The sequence below is a fragment of the Meleagris gallopavo genome, chromosome 13, assembly GCF_905368555.1.
Source record: "Meleagris gallopavo chromosome 13, MGAL_WU_HG_1.1, whole genome shotgun sequence".
Classification (NCBI taxonomy): domain Eukaryota; kingdom Metazoa; phylum Chordata; class Aves; order Galliformes; family Phasianidae; genus Meleagris; species Meleagris gallopavo.
In genome coordinates, this window is record NC_139416.1 from 15,536,708 (window position 1) to 15,556,544 (window position 19,837).

Here is a 19,837-nt window from a genome sequence, read left to right on the forward strand (position 1 = left end):
TTAACAAAAAAAGGAATGACATAACAAATTTTCAGTGAAGTAACGTACCTACTTCTTGAAATAATAATCTTAACATCAATGCAATTATTTCTATCCATTCTGTTTCAATATTACCTGTAATCTGTTACTTTTGAGCAATTTTTACTTACTCTCCCCTGTCTTCTGGTTATCAGCAAATGTAAGTGATTGCAGTGGAAGGTCAAAGCAGAAAGTGTCAGCTCTATGTGGTCAATTTAATATGATGCAAGTCCTGCCTGTTTCCTGTCTTTTTTTTATTACCCTATCACCATGTGTATTACTGAAGATGGGTGAGGCACAGGATCCTTAAGACCCTGCTTACTCCTCTCTGAATAGATCAAAATGTGTCCTTGTATATTTAGGAAGCTGTGCAGGATGGGTTGAGTAACTCGCTTCATCTGCAGACAATGGAGTTTTCTCTGTTCCTGTACTGTGATGTCTTTGAGTGGATTGCTCTATTCCCCCTATTCCCAATATTCATCCTTCTAAAGCTGATAAAATCTTTGAAATCAGACTTGTCTAATATGCTTCATATTGACCCTCAAATGAGGAATTAAGATGACAGTAAGAAAAGAGACTTCAGACTGAACATTAGAGCTGAGGAAGATTTGATTCTGTGGTTTTGGCTCATGTGTGATGCTTAAACTCATTGCTGACCAAGTTACATGTATATGCGAGGTAAGGGTTGAAGCTTTATGTTACAGGGTTGATTTTAGGCATGACTATTCACAAATCCGTGTAATTAGGAAAGCATAGGAAGCAGTACACTAAATGCAAACTCCATTAAGTCAATAGGAGTCATTTCACCGACTTTAATGAGCTTTGAATTTACTCATAAATCTGCCATGAGAAGTGTCCAAATCAAAATTTATTTGAGGGTGACCTTGATGTTAATTGTTAATGCTTCCATGTTCAGTTGAAGGAAAACTGCTTGTAATAGTGGGATGGTCATTTGGTGCATGGTCCCCTCTATTGGATGCTGTTAGCATAATGTTGATATATTCTATAAAATATTAATTGTGCAGATGGTTATTGGGTAGTCACACTGCCAATCGTCTTACATATCTACAAAACAGAAAAAATAATTTATTCTGCCATTTTAAGTGATATTCATGCCTTCATCTGAATCTTTGCAAAATTAATGCTTTTTTGATCAAGCAGTTCTTTAAAGGATCTCAGAAGTTTCAAACATCTTGGTTGTTTTTAATCACAGATTTCATGTATTGACTGTAATTTCTCACAGCTTTTATCTGAAATCTGTAAATACTGTAAGGCATGTTCTTATCAATCCTATGATGTTTAATAAATTTAACATCTGTTCAATCATCTGTATCCCAAATGGCAGTTCTTCTTTCTTTAATATGAGTAATATTTAGTATGTAATATGAGAATTGATTACAGGAAAAATAATGGGAAATATAAATATAAAAGGGAAATAAGTGCTCTAGTATTTGTCTGCTTGACAGAAAAGTAGCTGGTTTACTTGAAGGATATATTTACTGTATCTCCTAGTGTCACCAAACTATGGAGTAGTTAAGGATTTTGTGTGGATTTTGATAGTGTGGATTTCTTTTCTCTTTTCTTGAATTTAGCATCTTTCTTGGTTCCTTGTCACCACTGGTAATTGTGTCTTTTCCACAATTAGCACTTAATGCATTAGGCTGTGTTTAGGATCATTTTATTAATAGTGTGCTTCAGAACAATTGTGAATTAGATAAGTGACATGATTAAGCCTCAGTCTTCAAAATTATAAAATGAAAAAAATAAGGTGAAGGAAATTAATCTTGGCTCTACACAATAGCAAGGCTCTGGATTTTAGTGTAAGCATGTGAATTTAGGAGGATGAGAGAGCAAAAACATTTTGGATTTGCATTAATTTTCCTTGGTTTACTTGTAGCAATATTGAAATACCATCAAAGATGGTGGCTTATAAAATCTTGTTTATACATGTAGTAAAGAAATCTTTCACAAAGACTTTTCAAGCAAATTACAGGCTGGACAAAGGGAAAAATTGTTACATAATTGAAAACTTCCACTTCTAAACTGTTCTGCCTCCACTTTCTATGTATTAAGTGAGATGCACTTTAAATATATTAGAAGATGTTCAGAGGAATAAAATAATGGCAGTAGTTTGCAGGCAGAGTCCACACAATTTTGAAATAAAGGCCATCTCATTTGGTTATTGATTTATGTCCAGTCTAAACCACTTGTTGGGTTGCATGAGCTCAGTTTCAGGGTGGACAGGCATCTTGGAGATCTTGTTGCAGCCTGCTGTGTAGTACTCACTGACTTTTCCATTCTCTAGGAAGATTGAACTATTTGGCACAGAGAGTCAGAGTCAGTCACTCCGGTTGGAAGGGACCTTTGAATGTCATTTAGTCAAACTCCCCTGCAATGAACAGGGACATCTACAGCTAGATCAGGTTGCTCAGAGTGGATATTCAAACAAATCTTTACCTGCCTTGGCTCACCTCCAAAAAATTCTTCTTTCTTCTTGCCTTAAGTTAATTGTTCCATGTTAAAATTTATGTAATTCACTGTAGAAATTCTTGTATTAAAAATTAAGAATTTTTTTTTTCTGCAATAAAGTTGTTTCTTAATTCTTTTTTTTCCTATCTGACATTGTGCTAAACAAGAACATGACTTAACAGTTGATATTGATTTGCACACTGCCTTTTTTTTCCTTACTTTCCTATTCAAAAGGAATCAGTGCTGACAAGTTAATGAATTCCAGCTACAAATACATAGATAAGACAAGGGATAGCCTTGCTACCTGCTTTGTTCTAATTATGAAAGGTTTAACTAATGGAATGTCTCATGTTCACTTCAGAGAAATTGGAGCAATCTGTTCTTATAGCAACCATCAACAAAGCAGAGAATATCTGGACTGATGACCTGTATCTGTTTATAGAAACTTTTAAACAAGTGTAGATTCATTTATCCCAGTATGTTTATGTCTTTGGTACTTATATGTGGAATACAAAGTACACAGCTCAATGGCTCTCCATTTATTGGAGATTCATAAAACTAAGCTGTATTATATTTTTAAATTAATTCTGATGTAAATGAGTGGCTTTGAACAGTAGAAAAGAAGCTTGGGACTGTAGAATTGCTTCTTAGTAGAAATTTTTCTACGTGTGCTTCCCAGACTGGAAGAACTATAAAATGGAGTAAAAACATGCTCTACATAACCACTGCCAATCTACAGTGTGTGCAAACCTGTTGTACTTGCTGTGGTCATAGAGGATGAAGACACTGTGATATTCTGAGATGTGGACTTAATGGAAGGTGATCCTCTCCTGGCGAGGAATTTAGTGGTAGGCACTTCTTACGTGCTCGGCAGTAGTGCAAAGAGAACTTCATCTTATCAGGAAATTCAGCCACCTAAGTTACTGCTGGACTTTAGGAATTGAAGATTTGCTTTCTAAACACTTGCATGGGTTACAAGACTAATGGAATGAAGAGATGGAGGGCATTTGACAGGGAAGCTAGATTAATACTAGCGATCTTGTGAGATATATTTTTTTGGTGACCTTAAAAGGCAGGGAACACTGTGTTTCATGCTTTCCATCGTAATTTCTCTTTTTGTAAGAGCAGGGTGGGGATGGTCATGGCATGATGCCCGAATTTCAGATGCATGCCTTGCCAGGTGTTGCTCTGGCAATAGAAATAAACTGTTGTCTCTGAGGAATACAGTAATAATAGTTGCCCAACCAGAGAAGTGGCTTAAGCAAAAGTTTAAAACTGCGTTTTCCAAGTTGTGTTTGCACTGTATTAGAAGCCTGTTCTGCTCCCTAGTTGTCAGGATCATCAGCAGAGGTGAAATCAAAACACAGTGTCTTCTTGACTTTAGAGGGAGCTATTATGTTTCAGGAGGAGAGAGCTAGACAAGGAGCAAAAGAAAATACATTTTTCTTCCTTCTACTCCAAACCAAAAAAAAAAAGTTCATGACTAAGTATCATCAGCAGCAATATTATTATTATTTGACTATGTCAACACAAGAGGCTTTTAAAAGGTATTTGTAAAATTTGAATCCAAAATTATTTTCCTATTTGAGCAGATGGATGGACTAAGTCTGCAAAATTCAGTTCCTTGTCTTTTTAGTACTGTTTGTATATTTCTAACATGAGAAAAAGGTGAAATAACAAACATTCATCTTTTGTTTCAAGATTCAAGTCTTTAGCTTTTGAAACTTTAAATTTACTCAAAACTTCTGAGGTTTGAAAAGCTATAGTAGTAAACAATACTACCAACATACCATCAAAGTATCGTGATTCTGTTTGTATTGTATGAATAAATGTCTCTCAGGAATTCCGTACTAAACTTTCAGGCTCAAAAAGTTTGTGATTATCCAAGCTAAGCCTCAGACAAGCCTATAAAAATTGCAAGTGTTTTGTGCAAATGTTGACTTGTTTTTGAACTGTAGTTGTTCCAACATGGGCAATGGGGTCTCTTAAAAAGCTTTTGCTGTTCTTAAAGGTAATGCTGTGACTGGATTCACTGGATTTCTGGAACTGTGAAGTTTAAATGTATTTGCAGTGTGAGTACAGAGATTTAATAGCACAAAAATGATATATATTCCTTCATTGCTTAAAACAAAGATTGAAGTGCTTGTGATTCAAAGGAAAAGAGAAACAAAACCAAACCTTTCTGGGAATGATCTTGTTGTGATCCTTGCACCTAGGAAGTAAACAAAATAGTCTGAAATGGCAGAATATTCAACTGCCTGAGGAGAACTTCAGTGAGATGTCAGTGGGATGCTGATTCTGCTCCACTGCCACTTCTGTTGAAGTTTTGCGGGCCACCTGAGTGGCTCTTCTCTCTGCTTTTGCTTTTGCACTTAAGGGAGGATAAATAGAAACAGCCATTGAGTAACAGGAAGGAATCCCATTTGGACAAACTTCTTTAGGAGAGAAACTGGGAAGAAAGTTAAGGGATAGAGAAGAGGAGGATTGGAGAATAATGAGCTAAATGTGGCAGGCAGATGTCATAAAGAGCACTGACTTGTTTATTTTTTTCAAAGTAGATTGTAAGTGGAAAACCAACTCATAAATAAAGAACTCTCTGTTCTCACAGGTTTCCTCAAATTGTTCATGCCCCCTCTCTTGGTATAGTTTCTCTTTGCTGCCTGTAGCATGAGTCTCATAAAACTTTGCTAAGATTATAATGCAATACCTCAGCACCAATCTCTCTTGTTTATGTGGCCATTAGTTCAAAGCCACAGACAAGCAATTTATTGGGTATGAAAAATGTCACCTATAGCACCCTCATTTGCATCTGAAAATTGATTTTTGTCACATTGGGAATTTAGGACAACCTCTTTTGGCAGCCAACATTGCCACAAAGCATAATAAAAATAATTATGTGACCACAAAAGCAGGTAAGGTTCACTGTAAATTGTGAGTCTTTACAGGATTGTAGTTGGCAAGGCATTGCTGATGGGACTATGAGAGAATTAGCTTTGGTAATCTTTCTTGATGATTTAATATTGACACCTAAACTTAAAGCACAACATGTGATTGCTAGCAAAGTGTTTAACAACATAATGGTACTTGATTATGTTTAGTCAAACTCTCCAGTGTGACAGCAGAATATTAGAAATGGCAGCTGAACAATTGATGGATGAACTATTAATTAAGATTTCTAAAGTGATAATTACTGAGCCACAGAATGTTTGTGAAGAAAGTACTGTAAAACACCTTTTGATGATCAGTTAAAACATATAATCTACTTAGCATTTTTGCAAGTGCTGAGTTAATTCGTTTTTTGCTTTCTGATCTGCCAAGTTTGTCTCTTCACTGGTGAGACAGTGAATTTATGTGGGAGGATGTCATTGTCCGTTGTGATACTGAAAAATCCTATTAATTATCAGTGTTAAGTTGCTCAAATCTTTTCATGAGTTATTTTGGCAAAACAGTTCCCCAGGGTGAGATATTTATATAGCAAATTCCTCTAAAGTTGAACCAACCATTAATGGATTATGCAAACTTGTTTCCTTTCTTGTAGATAAATTGTTTTACAGCAGTGTTCACTATGAGAAAGTCCTCTGCCCACTGTAGTGCTTTATCAGCTTAGAATAATCTACAGCTTCAATTTCAGTGGTAAAAAGACACCATTCTTTAATATGAATGCAGCTTTTAATCTTAGCTCAGATGTTGGTTCTTTTTTTTATCTGCCTTACTTAAAGGCAGGCAAAGGATGGCGATTTATAAGCTCATGCTCCTTAAACCAGGTTACTGTATGCAGCTATGAAGGGAGATATATATTACTGAGGGTGGATGAGCATGATCTGACTGAAATGTGCATCAGGGAAAGGCAAGGAAAAAGGTGAAAGCTAACTGTTATTTAAGGGATGCAAAAGTTTTTATGCAATTTAAAGTACACGGTGGAGAAATTTGAGTTTAAGGAGAAGATTGTATTTGCTGAAATCAAAATTTATACCTCTGTTTTCTAGTTAGATTCATATTCAGTGTTTTAATACTTCATTAATAACACTTCGGCATTCAGCAATATTGAGAGAAATGCTCGTGAAGTGACAACACTCCTGGCTGTTTCCTGGAATGCCTTTACCAGGATTTATGAGATAGGCTGTTAAACAGTAAGCCAGGGCTGCACATACATCTTTCACATTCACTCAGTGCTGTTTCTGCTAGCAGAAGGACTTGAACTTAATCAAGGGTTAGTCACAATCCACCCAAAACTAAGCCTGATTTAAATCATATGTGGCACAAATATTTTATATTGATGTCAGACTGCAGCTGTGGGCACACTTGCTGTCTCTGGGCCTCACTGGCATTAGTGAAAGCACAGCTGCTGGCTCAATGGAGAGTACCAGAATGTTTGCCTGGCTTTGCCCATTGGCAGTGAGGTGAGATGCTGGCTATCACAAGTGTCACTGAGTATCAGGCCACCTTTATATTCTGATGTGACATTATGAAGTCTAGCAAAAACTCAGATGTATTTTCTTTGCAAAATGGATTTATTATCCCTCAATTCTTTCAGACTGGCTTTAAATGTTTACAGAAATAATAATGAAAGAATTACTGTTGTTTTCTAAGTTTGTCTCCGTTGTTTCAACAAACTTTTCTCCTTCAGGGTTTGTCATGTTTGGTACTCACCACTTTGGCTGCATTTAGAATGTATGTTTTATAGTTTGTAGGAGTAGCCTGGATCAGTTTGAGTGCATTCAGTAACATAGTTTTGCCATATTTGGTTCTCTCCAATGGAGAGAAGCAGCTTTTGCTTGCAGAACTCTATATTTAATTTTGAACAAGTTATTTTGCTTTTATAAATCACTTCTTCCAATAGAAAAGAAGAATTACTGCTATCAGTGCAGAAACACCTAGGCAAATACAAGTGCTTTATAAAGTTAAACAAAAAGGTGTGGATTTCAAGGTTTCTCATACATCAGCAGGGGGGAAAAAAGGTTCCATTACATACTTACATAATCTACAGCAAAATACTAGGATTTTTTTCAGTTTTAATGCACAAGAACATGAGTGATGTGAACAAGAGTACTTGTTTTTTCTTTATTTGCTTTTTCCATAGTTTTGAACAACTTCCTTCAATCTCCATCATTCTTCCTGACTAAACTAGCTAGACTTTAGTCTAGGAGAGAAAATGCTAGTCTGTGGAATGTACTAATGAATGGAGAATAAGATAAAAATGTCTATGTAGATGATGAGTGAAGGAAATATTGCACATATTATGGTTCATTCTGTAGCAAGACTCTTGCAAGCTTCCAACCTAATCTTTATTATCTTTGTGTTTCTATGAAAGATCTCTTCAGCCAACAAGATCCAAAGTTGTGCTCCCTGCTGATTCTTGCACTTCCTTTATTTTTAGTGCTTTTATTTTTTCTGTTATACAACAATGTCACTAGTTTTCCAAGTGGCACGGACATTATTTGTCCTGTCAAGTCTTTTTGATCACTGAGATAACCTTTTTGTTTTCATCTTGTGCTGTGAATGTAATAAATCAAATCCTTGCCAAAAGCAACTTTTGAATTTTATATCATGAAATTTGCATTTCATGCTCTGCTGCTGCTTCACAGAATCCATCCAATCTGAAAAGAAAAATAATACCACGTGACCTGTGTATCTAATACAAATAAATGTTTCTAAGCAACTGCCTGAACAGTCCGAGGATCAAAAATTACTCATCTGAGAAACTTGCATATCGTGGTAGATAATGTATTTATTCACAGATTTCAAGGTCTGTTAGTGCATGGTTTGTAAACTGAAACAGGGCCAAAAATGTATCAAATTATGAATGCTGTGATTTATTAACCTCTATTAGGTAAACTTGGCTAAATAAAGCTGTTTTAACTTAAGAGACTAATATTACTCTTCACTTTCAAATGTTAAGGTGGCAGCAATCAGAACCTTAAGCACTAAGCTGTTAGTTTGATTTTGCTGTAATGCTGCATTCACATACCAAAGGGAATGGTGCAAAGGAATCTGAATAACAGAGTAGAATTACTAATTGTACATTCCTTGGAAACTCTGCGCTTTATAAATACAGCACGCTATGCATAATCTGATGTACACAGTGGGGTTTTGGTCACTTTTTGAAGGAGAACTTTTGTACTTGGTGTGTGTGGCAAGAACAGAACTATCTTGTGAATTCATAATGCTATTTAAATACAGCCCATTCAAAATTATTCTGGAACTAGTTGCATGATGGATGATGACGCAGAGTGGATAAAGGAGTAGAGTGTTTTTGATGATTTTGCTCAAGCTTTGGGTACTCAGGTTTTTAATTCCAGAAATCTGTTTAAATGCCAGTGTGTCAGTAAAGGCAGCAGACATAGTTGGTCTCACATTAATGACTTGCTTGGCCTTGGAAGAACGTTGTGCTAGATTAAAATAGAACATTTTGATTGGACTTAGCACAGTGTTTGCAAGCAAAGTGGAGACTAGGAGGTATATAATATTCTGTTTTGGTCAGAGCTCAGGTTTTTGAAGGCATTGCTTCTCAGAAAGGCACTGGATTAGAAGTTGAGTTCTGAATAGAATTTTTAGATCTGTAAGGTGCAAGTTCTAAAATAACATGATCTTCTTGAAAGTCCCTGGAAGCACTTATGAGAACAATATATAACTTATATCTTCTCTATTCCTTATGAGTATTTTAACTGGTCTGCTATTTGTCTCCCTGTTCAGTAGCTCCAGAGTAGTCAGGGTCTATGGAGTGCTCTTATGCTGCCAACACCCAAAGTGTTAGCAGTTTATTCTTTCCTAAGTTCTTGCCTGCTGTGTCCCACCAACCAGAAACCCATGGCCAATGCTACAAAAGTAAGTCAGTAGGAGCAGCAGTGGAGATGCTGAGCAGATGGCATACAGGCTGGAAGGGAGGCTGGATCTGTCTTCTCTTGGTCAGGAAACTTAAATAAGACCTGTTTACTTGGTGTTTGTGTATGTGGTGACTGTTCTTATCCCATGGGAACATATAAAAGTCAACAGATATGAAGGAGGGAATATAAATACTTCTGTGCTACGGTGGCTGCAGGTTGTTAGTACAGAATGCCTAGATCTAAACATATGAATTTGAACATATAACATTACACTATCAATGTCACATCTCATGTATTGTAAAGCTGTGCTTGGCTTCAGTTCCAGTAGTTATAATTCAAGAAAAGTTTCAAACTCTAGTAAACTGGAGCTCCTGCCATGTTAGAATCTTTTTCCTGAAGCATGTAGCAATGAATATTGTTAACATCTTGATGTTAGAGCTCATGAATTATTGGTCTGTTCCAGTATACCAGTGAGAGTGACACTCTGTGAATCTCCTGAATTAGACTTAATTGCCTGCATGTGATTAAGGAGAAAAGTGAGAATCCACTGAGATCTCCAACACTGTGTCAGAGCCTTCTTCTTGCATCTTTTGCTTTTACTGTGAGAGTGTTCTGTAGAAAAGCTGATCTTTGATTTCCCCATACCTCAAACAGATCTGGCAATTACAAGGCAACCTTGTCATTTCTAGCTAGCATGTATTAGAAGTTCTGTGGAACGTTAGTCTGGAAATACAGTGTTATTGAATGACTCTTAAGTGTCATGGTAGCCATACTTTTTAAAAAACAAGTTTATTTTCTGAATGTCAATTTTAAATAACTCTCAACAAACTTCATGCTGTCTTCTTCAGTAATATTGTGTAGGCCTTCGAGATTGTCCAGACCTATCACTGATTTAGAACTACTGGGTATTGTCATATGAATTTAATTAGGCCACTGTGGTAGACTCAAATAATACAGGGGACACTTGGGTCTCATATTTTTATTCTTAACAACTGCAGTCAACATTCCATACTGTTCCAATGCCAATACCACTGAGGTATTAAGAGGTAGTGTCTAAAAGATGGTACACCCGAGTCCCTTATTTGTATCACAGAACTGAATTAAGCTTCTGGTATCAGACACTTACTGTCTGTTAATTCATTTGTATTGAAGAGTGAAAATACAACCCAAATTGTGAAGTGGATTAATACACTACCATTTTGGCTCTTTGCACTCAGTTAATGCCTGCTAATTAATTTGTTCTGAGTAGCTAGACCAAGCTGTGAAGTGGATTAATGTACTAACATTTCGTCCAAATTTCAAATTTAGTTTGGTGAATGAGGAGTTTTTGCCTCAGCCCAGATCTAAGTGGGCATTTTGTCTTCATCAAAGACTACCACTCCATTTGTCAGTCTGGCAGCTCCTGTATGGGAAAAGCATAAAAAGACTGCCAGCTCTGTAAAGCACCACACATGCATAGTAAAGACTGATAGAATATATCTAGCCTTTTTTTTGAGAATTGTTGTGCAGATCTGTGATGTCAACATAATGCATTCCTGCATTGCAATCTCGTATAATGTATTATTTTTGCTGGTATTTGACACAGTGGAGTGGAGGAAGAAATTGTTGTGGGCATTTCAGCTTAAATTCAGTATTAAATTAATGGAAAGGAAAGTATTCAAACTCCCTTCCAGGTAAATAACCCTTGATTATTGCAAGAAGAAACAGACTTCTTCGATTCTTAATTAAACGTGTCTTATTTTTCAGCATAAGGTAACTAGCTCATATTTTTTTTTGTAGTACACTGGACCAAATCTCCTGTAGGTAATCTGTGCTGTGCAAAGATTATAATTAATCTGGGTGTGCTCAACTGACTGCACATGCATAGTTCAGCTTGCAAAAATGTACAGAGTAGGGCTGTAGGACATAAATTTAGTGGTTACGTTCTGGATTTTTTTTCCTAGGTTTTGTGAAATTGCATATGGGATTTTATCAGGTCTAATCTATTGCATATATGTCTATTCTTTTCTGTAGTACTTCATGCACATCATGTCTGCTTTTTAAAGAGAAAGTCGGGGTAAAATAAAGGGACATGATAAGGAATTGCTGTTACTTTTCTTGCGTTGAATGAGTTGAAGGACCTGCACCAGAAGTGTTCATAAAATCTACTAGGATTTCTGAAGCTCTATTTCTGAAGCTCTGATACTGACTGTGCTTTCTGTGAGGGACTGGTTACCTGGTGAAGCTGGGTGAAATTGGGTGAAATAGGAAGGTTTTGGAGGTGTAATGCCAAGAAGGGTGTCTCTGAAGGAAAAGACCTAAGAATATATATAAAATTAAAAGGCATTCTGGTAAACAAAAATACAAATTTTAGATTACTACATTTGGGTGGGATTGTATGATCAAGTCTCAAGAGAAACAAATTCACAATGATGAACATTTTCCAATGCAATTGCAGGGTTGGTAGAATTACACTGCCACCTGGAGTGCAGTAAGGTGGGGGAGATGGAATTTGGGATTGCAGGAGGTGTTCTGGAAGAATAGAGAGATCACAGAGTTTAGAGAATAATAGGGTAAATAATCAATGAATTTTTATTTATATTACAGGCTATTTTGTTGAGGGAATGGAGATAATGAGAAAACAGAGATAAAAACAAATATGTAGTAATAGAGCTTGAAAAAATTGCTGAGGAAGCAAGGCTGAGAAGATTTGAACTGTAATCACAGCTTGGAGTCTTGGAGAGGATAGGGAGAAATGTGCTTTATGGACCCATTCAGATATGGGCCTGAGATTGCAGCTACTAGATCTATTAAACAGTATACATGATTTTAACATATAATATTATTGCTTTAGGGTAATATGAAATTGCTTTTGTGCAGCCCTGTTATAATGCAGTGGATTTCAGAGCTTTTGTGCAATCCAGAACATGGGTATAAAATGTTAGTGTTCTTCCACATACTTATAGCTTGCTGCCCTGCAGCAAGAGATAGAAACCTGCTTTTCCAAGGTAGAGCAACTTCTGCTATGAATAGCACTTATTTCTTGTAAGAAACAAAATTTCTTTATTAAGAATTGTTCTTTTACTCCAATACTGAAACATAAAACAGCTTGCTCATAGCTGCTCGTGCTGTTCCAAATTTATGTTTACATTAGTCTGATCTACAACTTTTGTGACCTTATATAGGCTTCTGTCCATCGCTGGTTCACTTATTGTGCCTTAGAATCAAGGTGTGTTTTCTATATGGTTTTTCTCTTTCTCACTCTGGAAATTAGAGTATCTTCAACATTCTGGAAGCTTGTTGGAACTAAGGAGAAGAGTTTGCATCATGAGTTCTTATAATGTAGATGGAAAAAACTCTGCTTAGTGGATAGGAATATTTAAAAGTAAGGAGCTAAGGCTTTGTGTCCATGCTATGCAATTAATTTTCCACGTGGTTTTAGTTGATTTTTCAGGAGGATCAGATTCATGCAGGTTTTAATTGCTTCAGAACTCCAGAATGTGTAGTATGATCTTCAACTGCAGTATGGTTTCTTAGTTCAATGGGTGATACTTTCATGAAAAACAAAACAGAATGAAGAACAGCAATAATTAAAAGAAATCCACTGTTTTCAAGGTAAAATTTCATTACAGGGCACTTTTACTTCAGGTTGTATGGCTTGGCAATTGCTTTTATCTATGTTACATTTACTTAAGCTGCTGAAGATTGAGACATCTTTTATTTTTTTCTGCCATGCTATAAGAACCGTCGGATTTGTTTGCTTTGCAAGTGGTGTAAGCACAGTACAAATGGGGAGAAGGGTATTTTTAGTGGTAATAAGTGATGTGTTGTTAGTGTGCTAGGGTGAAGACCGAGGCATAGGTCAGACATTGTCTCTTTCCTTAAGCCCGTATTTGCAATGTTTTTGACAGATGCAGTCAGTCAGAGCTTGTTTGATCCCTTATGTATAAGGGGTATCTCATTATATTTAATGAGCAGTGTGGAACCAGTATGGAATTTCCTGAAGGAGAAGGTTACGTATGGCTCAAAATGCAAGTAACACCCACTAAATGATGACAAGAAAAGTTTGGATTGTTAATTTAAAATAAATATATAACACTTGATCACCAGTTCTGTATTATTCTTGGAACAGATAACTCCTATGGTTAATGTGTACAGAAGGGAAAGTTAATGGCATTCATTCCATTATCATCTTAGAAAATGTTTTTCCTGACACAGAATGAGGCAGGTATGAAGGTGAATAAAACTTATACTTGCATGGCAACAAGAATCTTCCACCACAAAAGATACTGCTGAGGTTCAAGATGATAATGGAACCTATCACTTCACAAAGCTGAAGTTCAGATTTGTCTGCATAATAGTTTACATTATTTGTCACATGCATTGCAAAAATACTTTAGAACAAATTAACATTAAAATAGTTGTGATTTATGCATTACCAAACGTTTCCAACAATAATTCAACTTTTTTTTAGTGTTCTTGACTCCTGTAGATCAAGTAACCTCCATCTTATAGAAATACCTGTAGCACAGCTTGCTGAATGCAGTAGCAAAGATCTAGTCTGAGATAATCAAGTATCTATGAAGTTAATGGGTGTATTGACTAGGCTGTTTAGGGATCTGCCTCCCTATTTATCTAACAATTATGCAAGTCACTCCAAAAGTAATGCCTCCTATTTACTTCCCTCAAAACTACATCAGCTACAAAGAGCATAATAACACTATTTGATAAAGAAACTTCTCAGTGACAAAACACTATTTTTCAGTATAGTTTACCACCATTAGTTATGCATGTTTGTCAGCAATGAACAAGAGTCTGCATGTAGTGCTTGTAAAAATTGGTACCAGCAAAGGTGATCACCATTTCATAGCTCCTGTGACAGCATCGTTGCTAGGAAAATGTTGCCCATGCAGTCCATCTTTCATCTGTCTGAGTAGATGTAAGTTGGAAGGTACCAAATCTGGACTATACAATGCATGGTGTAGAACAATCCAGCCAAAATTGGTGATTGTTCCATGGTCTTCAAACTGGTATGGAGCTTGTCGTTATGGTGTTGCAAGAGGAAGGTTGTCTACTACTCTGGCCTGACTCTGGCAGTTTGAGCCTTCAGCTTAGTGTTGCAATGCAGTGGTCAGAGTTGATGGTTTGTCCAGGCCTAGGAAATCTAGAAGGATCACACCTTTCCTATCCCAAAAGACAGAACGCATCATTGTACCTGATGAGGGCTGCATCTTGAATTTTTTCTTTGATGGGGAATTAAAGTCCTGCCACTCCCTGGACTGCCATTTTGTCTCTAGCTCTTAACAGGGACACTATGTCTCATCACCAGTAAAGATGTGATTCAGGAATCTGCAACCTCATGTTGGCTCAGTAGGTCGTGAAAAACTTGCATATGATGTTCTTTCTGTTCTTGTGTGATCATTCATTGGACTCACCTGGTGCAAACTTTGCATTATCCAAATGTTGTCACCATCATTTAGAATTCACTGAAGCCAATAATCGGCTCCATACACAGTTCCCTAGTCATAATCCACTGATTTGTGTGGATGAACTGATTGAGCTGCTCTTCAGTTTGTGGTGTGACAGCTACATGTGCCCATCTGGAATGTGTCTTCTTTCACGTTGTTGTTGCCACTGCTAAAAGGCACCACTCACTGTGCTCACATCCACTGTTTGATCTCTATAAACATTCAGCAAATATGCATGAATGTCAATGATTACAGTGTTTTCTGCATGGAGGAATTCAGTGACCCACCTTTGCTTCATCCACACTTCATGTTAGATGCCATTCTGTCAGACTGCCCCTCTGCTGCCATCTGTTGCAGGATAACAGACTGGAATGAAATACTGGTGGGAAGGTTCAGCCTGTACTGCTATACCACCAACATCTGCCTCCAATGCTGTGGGCCAACATAGGGAGTATTGCTTTCAGAGCAGTCCTTATAAAATGGTAAAAATACCCACACAAATCAAGTTTCCAGAACAGTTTCCCTTACTCATATATCATATCTGACCATAATTCATGGGCCTGGAAGCTTGCATGCTCTGAAGTAACTGAGATTTCATAGCAGCTTTTGGCTGGATTTGTTCTTTTGAAGTTTTTTTTTTTTCTTCAGGCTGGCATTTGCAGTCATTGAGGACAAACTATTTCTGAGCAGATGTTTCTGTATTTGCTATTGACCTTTACAGATCTCAGATTTATTTATTTGAGGTTAATTATTTACTTAAACAGTTGTTCTTTAACTGTGAGGAATTATTAGCACACTTATTTTTTTGTATTATTGAAAACACAAGAAAGTATTTTTGAATATTTAGAAATCGTTAACCGTTATACTGCTGTTAGTAACAGATCTAATGATGGAAATAAGATATAAAGCAATCATCACTGAATGAAGATTAGAGCACAAGTCTGAAATTTCAGCCAAGAATGACATAAAAATGATTTCTTTTAAGTTGATCTGCACTTCAATCTTGTGCGGCAATATTATTTAGGAGAAAAAATGATGCATCACTGAATACCACAAAAAAATTTCTTACAATGAACATCCATTTACATTTGTTTATTTTTTGTAGTGGAACTTCGAATTGTCCCCATTTTAGGCCATCAAGCTTAGTATCTAAAAGTAATGAATGGTAGAAATTCAACACTTTTCTGGTCAGCGTAGTTAGTGTGTTACAGATTGCCACTCTAATGATGCTTCCAACCCTTATTGTGACAAATCAATAAGTATTCAGCCACCTCATTCCCATGACAAGTTTTAATGAAATTTGCTTTGCTGAGAGTAATGGTACTGCTACCAGATAGCAACTGTGCCATTCATTCAAATATTCAAGAACTGCAATGACCCCAAGAGCCCCTAGCAAAAAACATAAAGGAAAAACAACAACAAAATCCCAGACTGGTGAGTTCTCAAAGGAAATGAAGAAATTTGAACTGACTTTTTTTTTCATTGGGCCAAGTCATTTTTCTAAAATTTAGCTATGTTTGTTGCTTGCTTAATGCAAATAGGAAATCAAGCTTTGTTGCTGGCAAAATCAGCTCTTTGGTTCTGAACTATTGCTGTTTTAAGTACTGAAATCATGACTGGAAAAGAAATATAATGAAATGAAAAATAGGGTCTGAAAAGCTAGTTATGAAATAGTGCATTGGGTAAGGAAATGACAGTTGGATTCTAATCAGGAAAAAAGGAGCTGGAACATAGTGATCATGGGTCTGACAAGGAAATTAAAAAGTACAAATAGAGAAATCTTACCACTTTATTTTTGTTTTAAAAAATTTGCAAACAGAGAAACAATTATTACTCTCAGTGCACTCTTCTTAGAAATGCACTGTTTATTATAAAGTGTATATATTTTCTTAATTTTAATGTAATTTATTTCTTCAAATAATTAAGCATTTTTACTGAATTTGCTTTATGTAAGCAAGACGTCCTCCAATGGGACCCTCTTCAGAGTTTTGATTTTTGAATCAGGTGCTAAGTGTGCATATAACTTCAATTTCTCGCCTTCTCTTTTATATACTGATTGAGGTTCAAGCCATCAGTTGCCAACTGCTTGGCACTAAGCAAAATCTTCTGTTTTTTCTTTTTTTTTTTTTCCCAAACAAATTTTTAAGATAACCACAAACACCCTGTTGGTAAAATACTCTTGTTTCTTTCTTTCTGTTTACCCATGTTCTATAGTGATGCTTTTTGGTACTCATTTAATCAGCCATGTTGCTGTGTCTGACAGCAACAGTTAGGCACCAGGGAATGATGAAGCAGAGAAAATTCATCAAGAAGTAGTTAAAAAAACAAAACAAAACACCAGTGTGATCTGAAGAATAAATAGTACGAAATGTACTCAGCAGAAGTGCTTACGTTTTTGTCCAATCTCCAAAAGCTTTCTTTTCTTTACCATTGCAAAAAAACTAATTGCATTTAAAAAGATAATTTTGTTCCCAAGTCCTACTCAGAAATCTGAACTTGGATGCCCGAAGCCTTTTCTTCCTGCTGTTTTCCTTGAAACTTGGCTTCTTTGTATTAATGACTGCAGTGTTGACTCATTGGAAGAAAAAGTGAGTGTATTCAATTTTGGACTTTCTGCACATGTGTAAGGGTAACCTGACACATGAAAATGTGGTGAATTAATTGCTCGTGGGTCCTTGACTACCGAAATTTGAGAGGTCTTGGTATTGAGCAGCCTGAAAATTCCTTTTACTCCTCAAATTAGCATAAAAAGAAACATGATACAAAGAGATGTAAATCTAAGTGTGCCATACTCCTTTCCAGTGATGATGCATCTGGGAGGTCATCCTTACACGTTCTTGGAGCAGATGGGTAGCCTTGAATATAGGAGTAATCACAAGTCAGATCTGCTATCAGTTCTGCACTGCTGCTGCTAATCGAAGGAGCTGGTGTTTCTTCCTAGGCATACTGCTAGTCATTTATTCTTGCTCTTCTTAGCAACGTCACAGATACGTGCCAGCCAAACTGTCTGCTGTGTTTACAGTGTGAGTGATTTTGAAAGCTTACTGCTCTGCATGTTTGCCTCTGGACAGAATTCAGCTCCTTTTATTTGACATGTCATGTGTTTTTATCTTGAACTTTCTCATGAATTTTTATTAGGGGAAGTTCTTTTGGGAGAGGAATTGAAAGACAAAAACAGGGACCCAAGTGGCCTTAAGCTGAAAGATTAAAGAGAAGTGGCAAAGCCTTTGGGAGAGATGGGAATTCCAAATCAGGGTGAGCCTCTACAGGTTATGAAAACTGGCAGAGTTGTTCTCGCTGCTCTTTGACTTTATCATGGCTAAAGATGACAGATGAAGACTTGCTTTCCTCGTTGCTGTTTGTCACCAAATTTACAAAGTCATGTTGAAGCTCATAGCACTGCTTTACATCTTGGTGGTGATACGCTGTGTGGGAGTGTAGGTGGGAGGCTCCTATGCAGATGGCAGCAGGAGCAGCCTGAGGAATTCCTGACTGATGTTCAGATTGTATCATCAAGAGAACCCATTCATTTTTGCCTTTTTATAGAAGTACAGCATCGAGATGAAGCTGTCCTTAGATGATAAAGTGGTGTTATTAAAGCAACAGCTTGAATTCCAGAACTGATTGGAAAATTCATTGCATTGAGAAAACAAGGAAAATTGCATGGTATGATGTAATTATCTTCCCAAAATCAGACATTTCATTCAACCTGTGATTTGGTTCACAAAACTCACGACTGTCTGAACAAACAGTGGTGATCTGAACCTTTTCCAGTTTCAAAATTCATTCTCCAAGCAGTGCAAGTTGTGATGTTCCTTCTAGAAGGGGGCCTGTATCAAAGTGAGAGCTCTGGGAGGTGGGGAAAGGCTGGTTCTGACCGTGGTAGCTGAAGGTAGAGAAGAGATCTGCAGAAAGTATAGGATAAGAAATAGGAGAGGTCAGCGTCTGGGAAGCTGCACTTTGGGCACAGAGAAAGCGCTGAGGGGATCAGAGAGAAGGTTGGGAGGGAAGGCGGAGGTGTGCTGGGCAGGGCTTCCAAGGAGCTAGAGGATGCTGGAAAGTGTACATGAAGTGCTGAATTGCCTGAAGCTCCTCAAGAGCTAAACAGCCCAGAAAATGCAGTGGGAGAAAAAGGCAGCTTGTGTATAAACCATGTCCATTTCTTTTCTTTCAGATGTGGTAGTGTGGAGTTTTCCCCATGTAAAAGAAACCTATTAGATGATATTCTGAGTTATGCCTGGGCTTTGTTGTACATTGTTTACTTCTAGCTTACAAATGTTTGGTCTGAGACAGCAGCTGGGGACAATCTTGGAAAATCACCTCTGAGTTCTGTTTGCTGGAAAGCGTGGACTGAGAAGTGGCTGAGTGTAGATGCAACTTCACATGTGATAATAGGAAAAAAATATGTAAAACATTTGAAGTAGGGTTTTTTAAAGGTCCCATGCTAGTATTTGAGGTCAGCTAAACCTTGTTTAAAATTTATGATTTAAGCAGTCCTCTGAGTTTAAGTCTGGTCTATAGGAATACAAAATGAATATGGATTGTCTACACTTACTTTGATAAGCAGAATAAACCTACAGTTTTAAATAGTTTACTATGTTATCACTCATTGTTGGAAAACATAATGTAAAGCCTGTTAGTTCATCTTAATTTTCCCTAAAGATATAGGGAGTGGAAATAACAACTGATTGTTATGTTGAAAGTCATTGTAATTTGTGTTTTTCTTTTTTAGGAAATCTTTAAGATAGAAGGCAACCTTGGAATTCCAAGACAAAAAAGAGCTATTCTGGCAACTCCAATATTAATTCCAGAAAATCAAAGACCACCATTTCCCAGATTAGTTGGCAAGGTAATTTTAAAAATATAAATATATAGAGGATCCAATTTTGATATTAAATAATGTTTATTCTGCTTTAAGGAATGTTTTTAATGTTTTTTCGTCTGTATTGTATAGATAAAAGCTTTTTATTCACAGGTGCCTTTGATAGCGTATGTTATGGTAAAATGTGTTCATCAGAACCACATGGCTTGATGAAGCTGCTGTCTGTAATAGAGGTTACTGCCTACCTGTCTATGTGT

The 19,837-nt window shown here is 36.7% G+C and overlaps 1 protein-coding gene across 4 annotated transcripts in view; it reads left to right on the forward strand.

The window, feature by feature from the left end:
* CDH13 (cadherin 13) overlaps nt 1-19,837 on the forward strand; it is a 431,693-nt gene that overhangs the window by 158,634 nt on the left and 253,222 nt on the right. For all 4 annotated transcript variants that reach the window (XM_010718092.4, XM_010718093.4, XM_085235261.1 and 1 more), the window contains exon 4: nt 19,491-19,607. In XM_010718092.4, the coding sequence (XP_010716394.1) occupies nt 19,491-19,607 (117 nt within the window). The remainder of the gene's footprint in view (nt 1-19,490; nt 19,608-19,837) is intronic.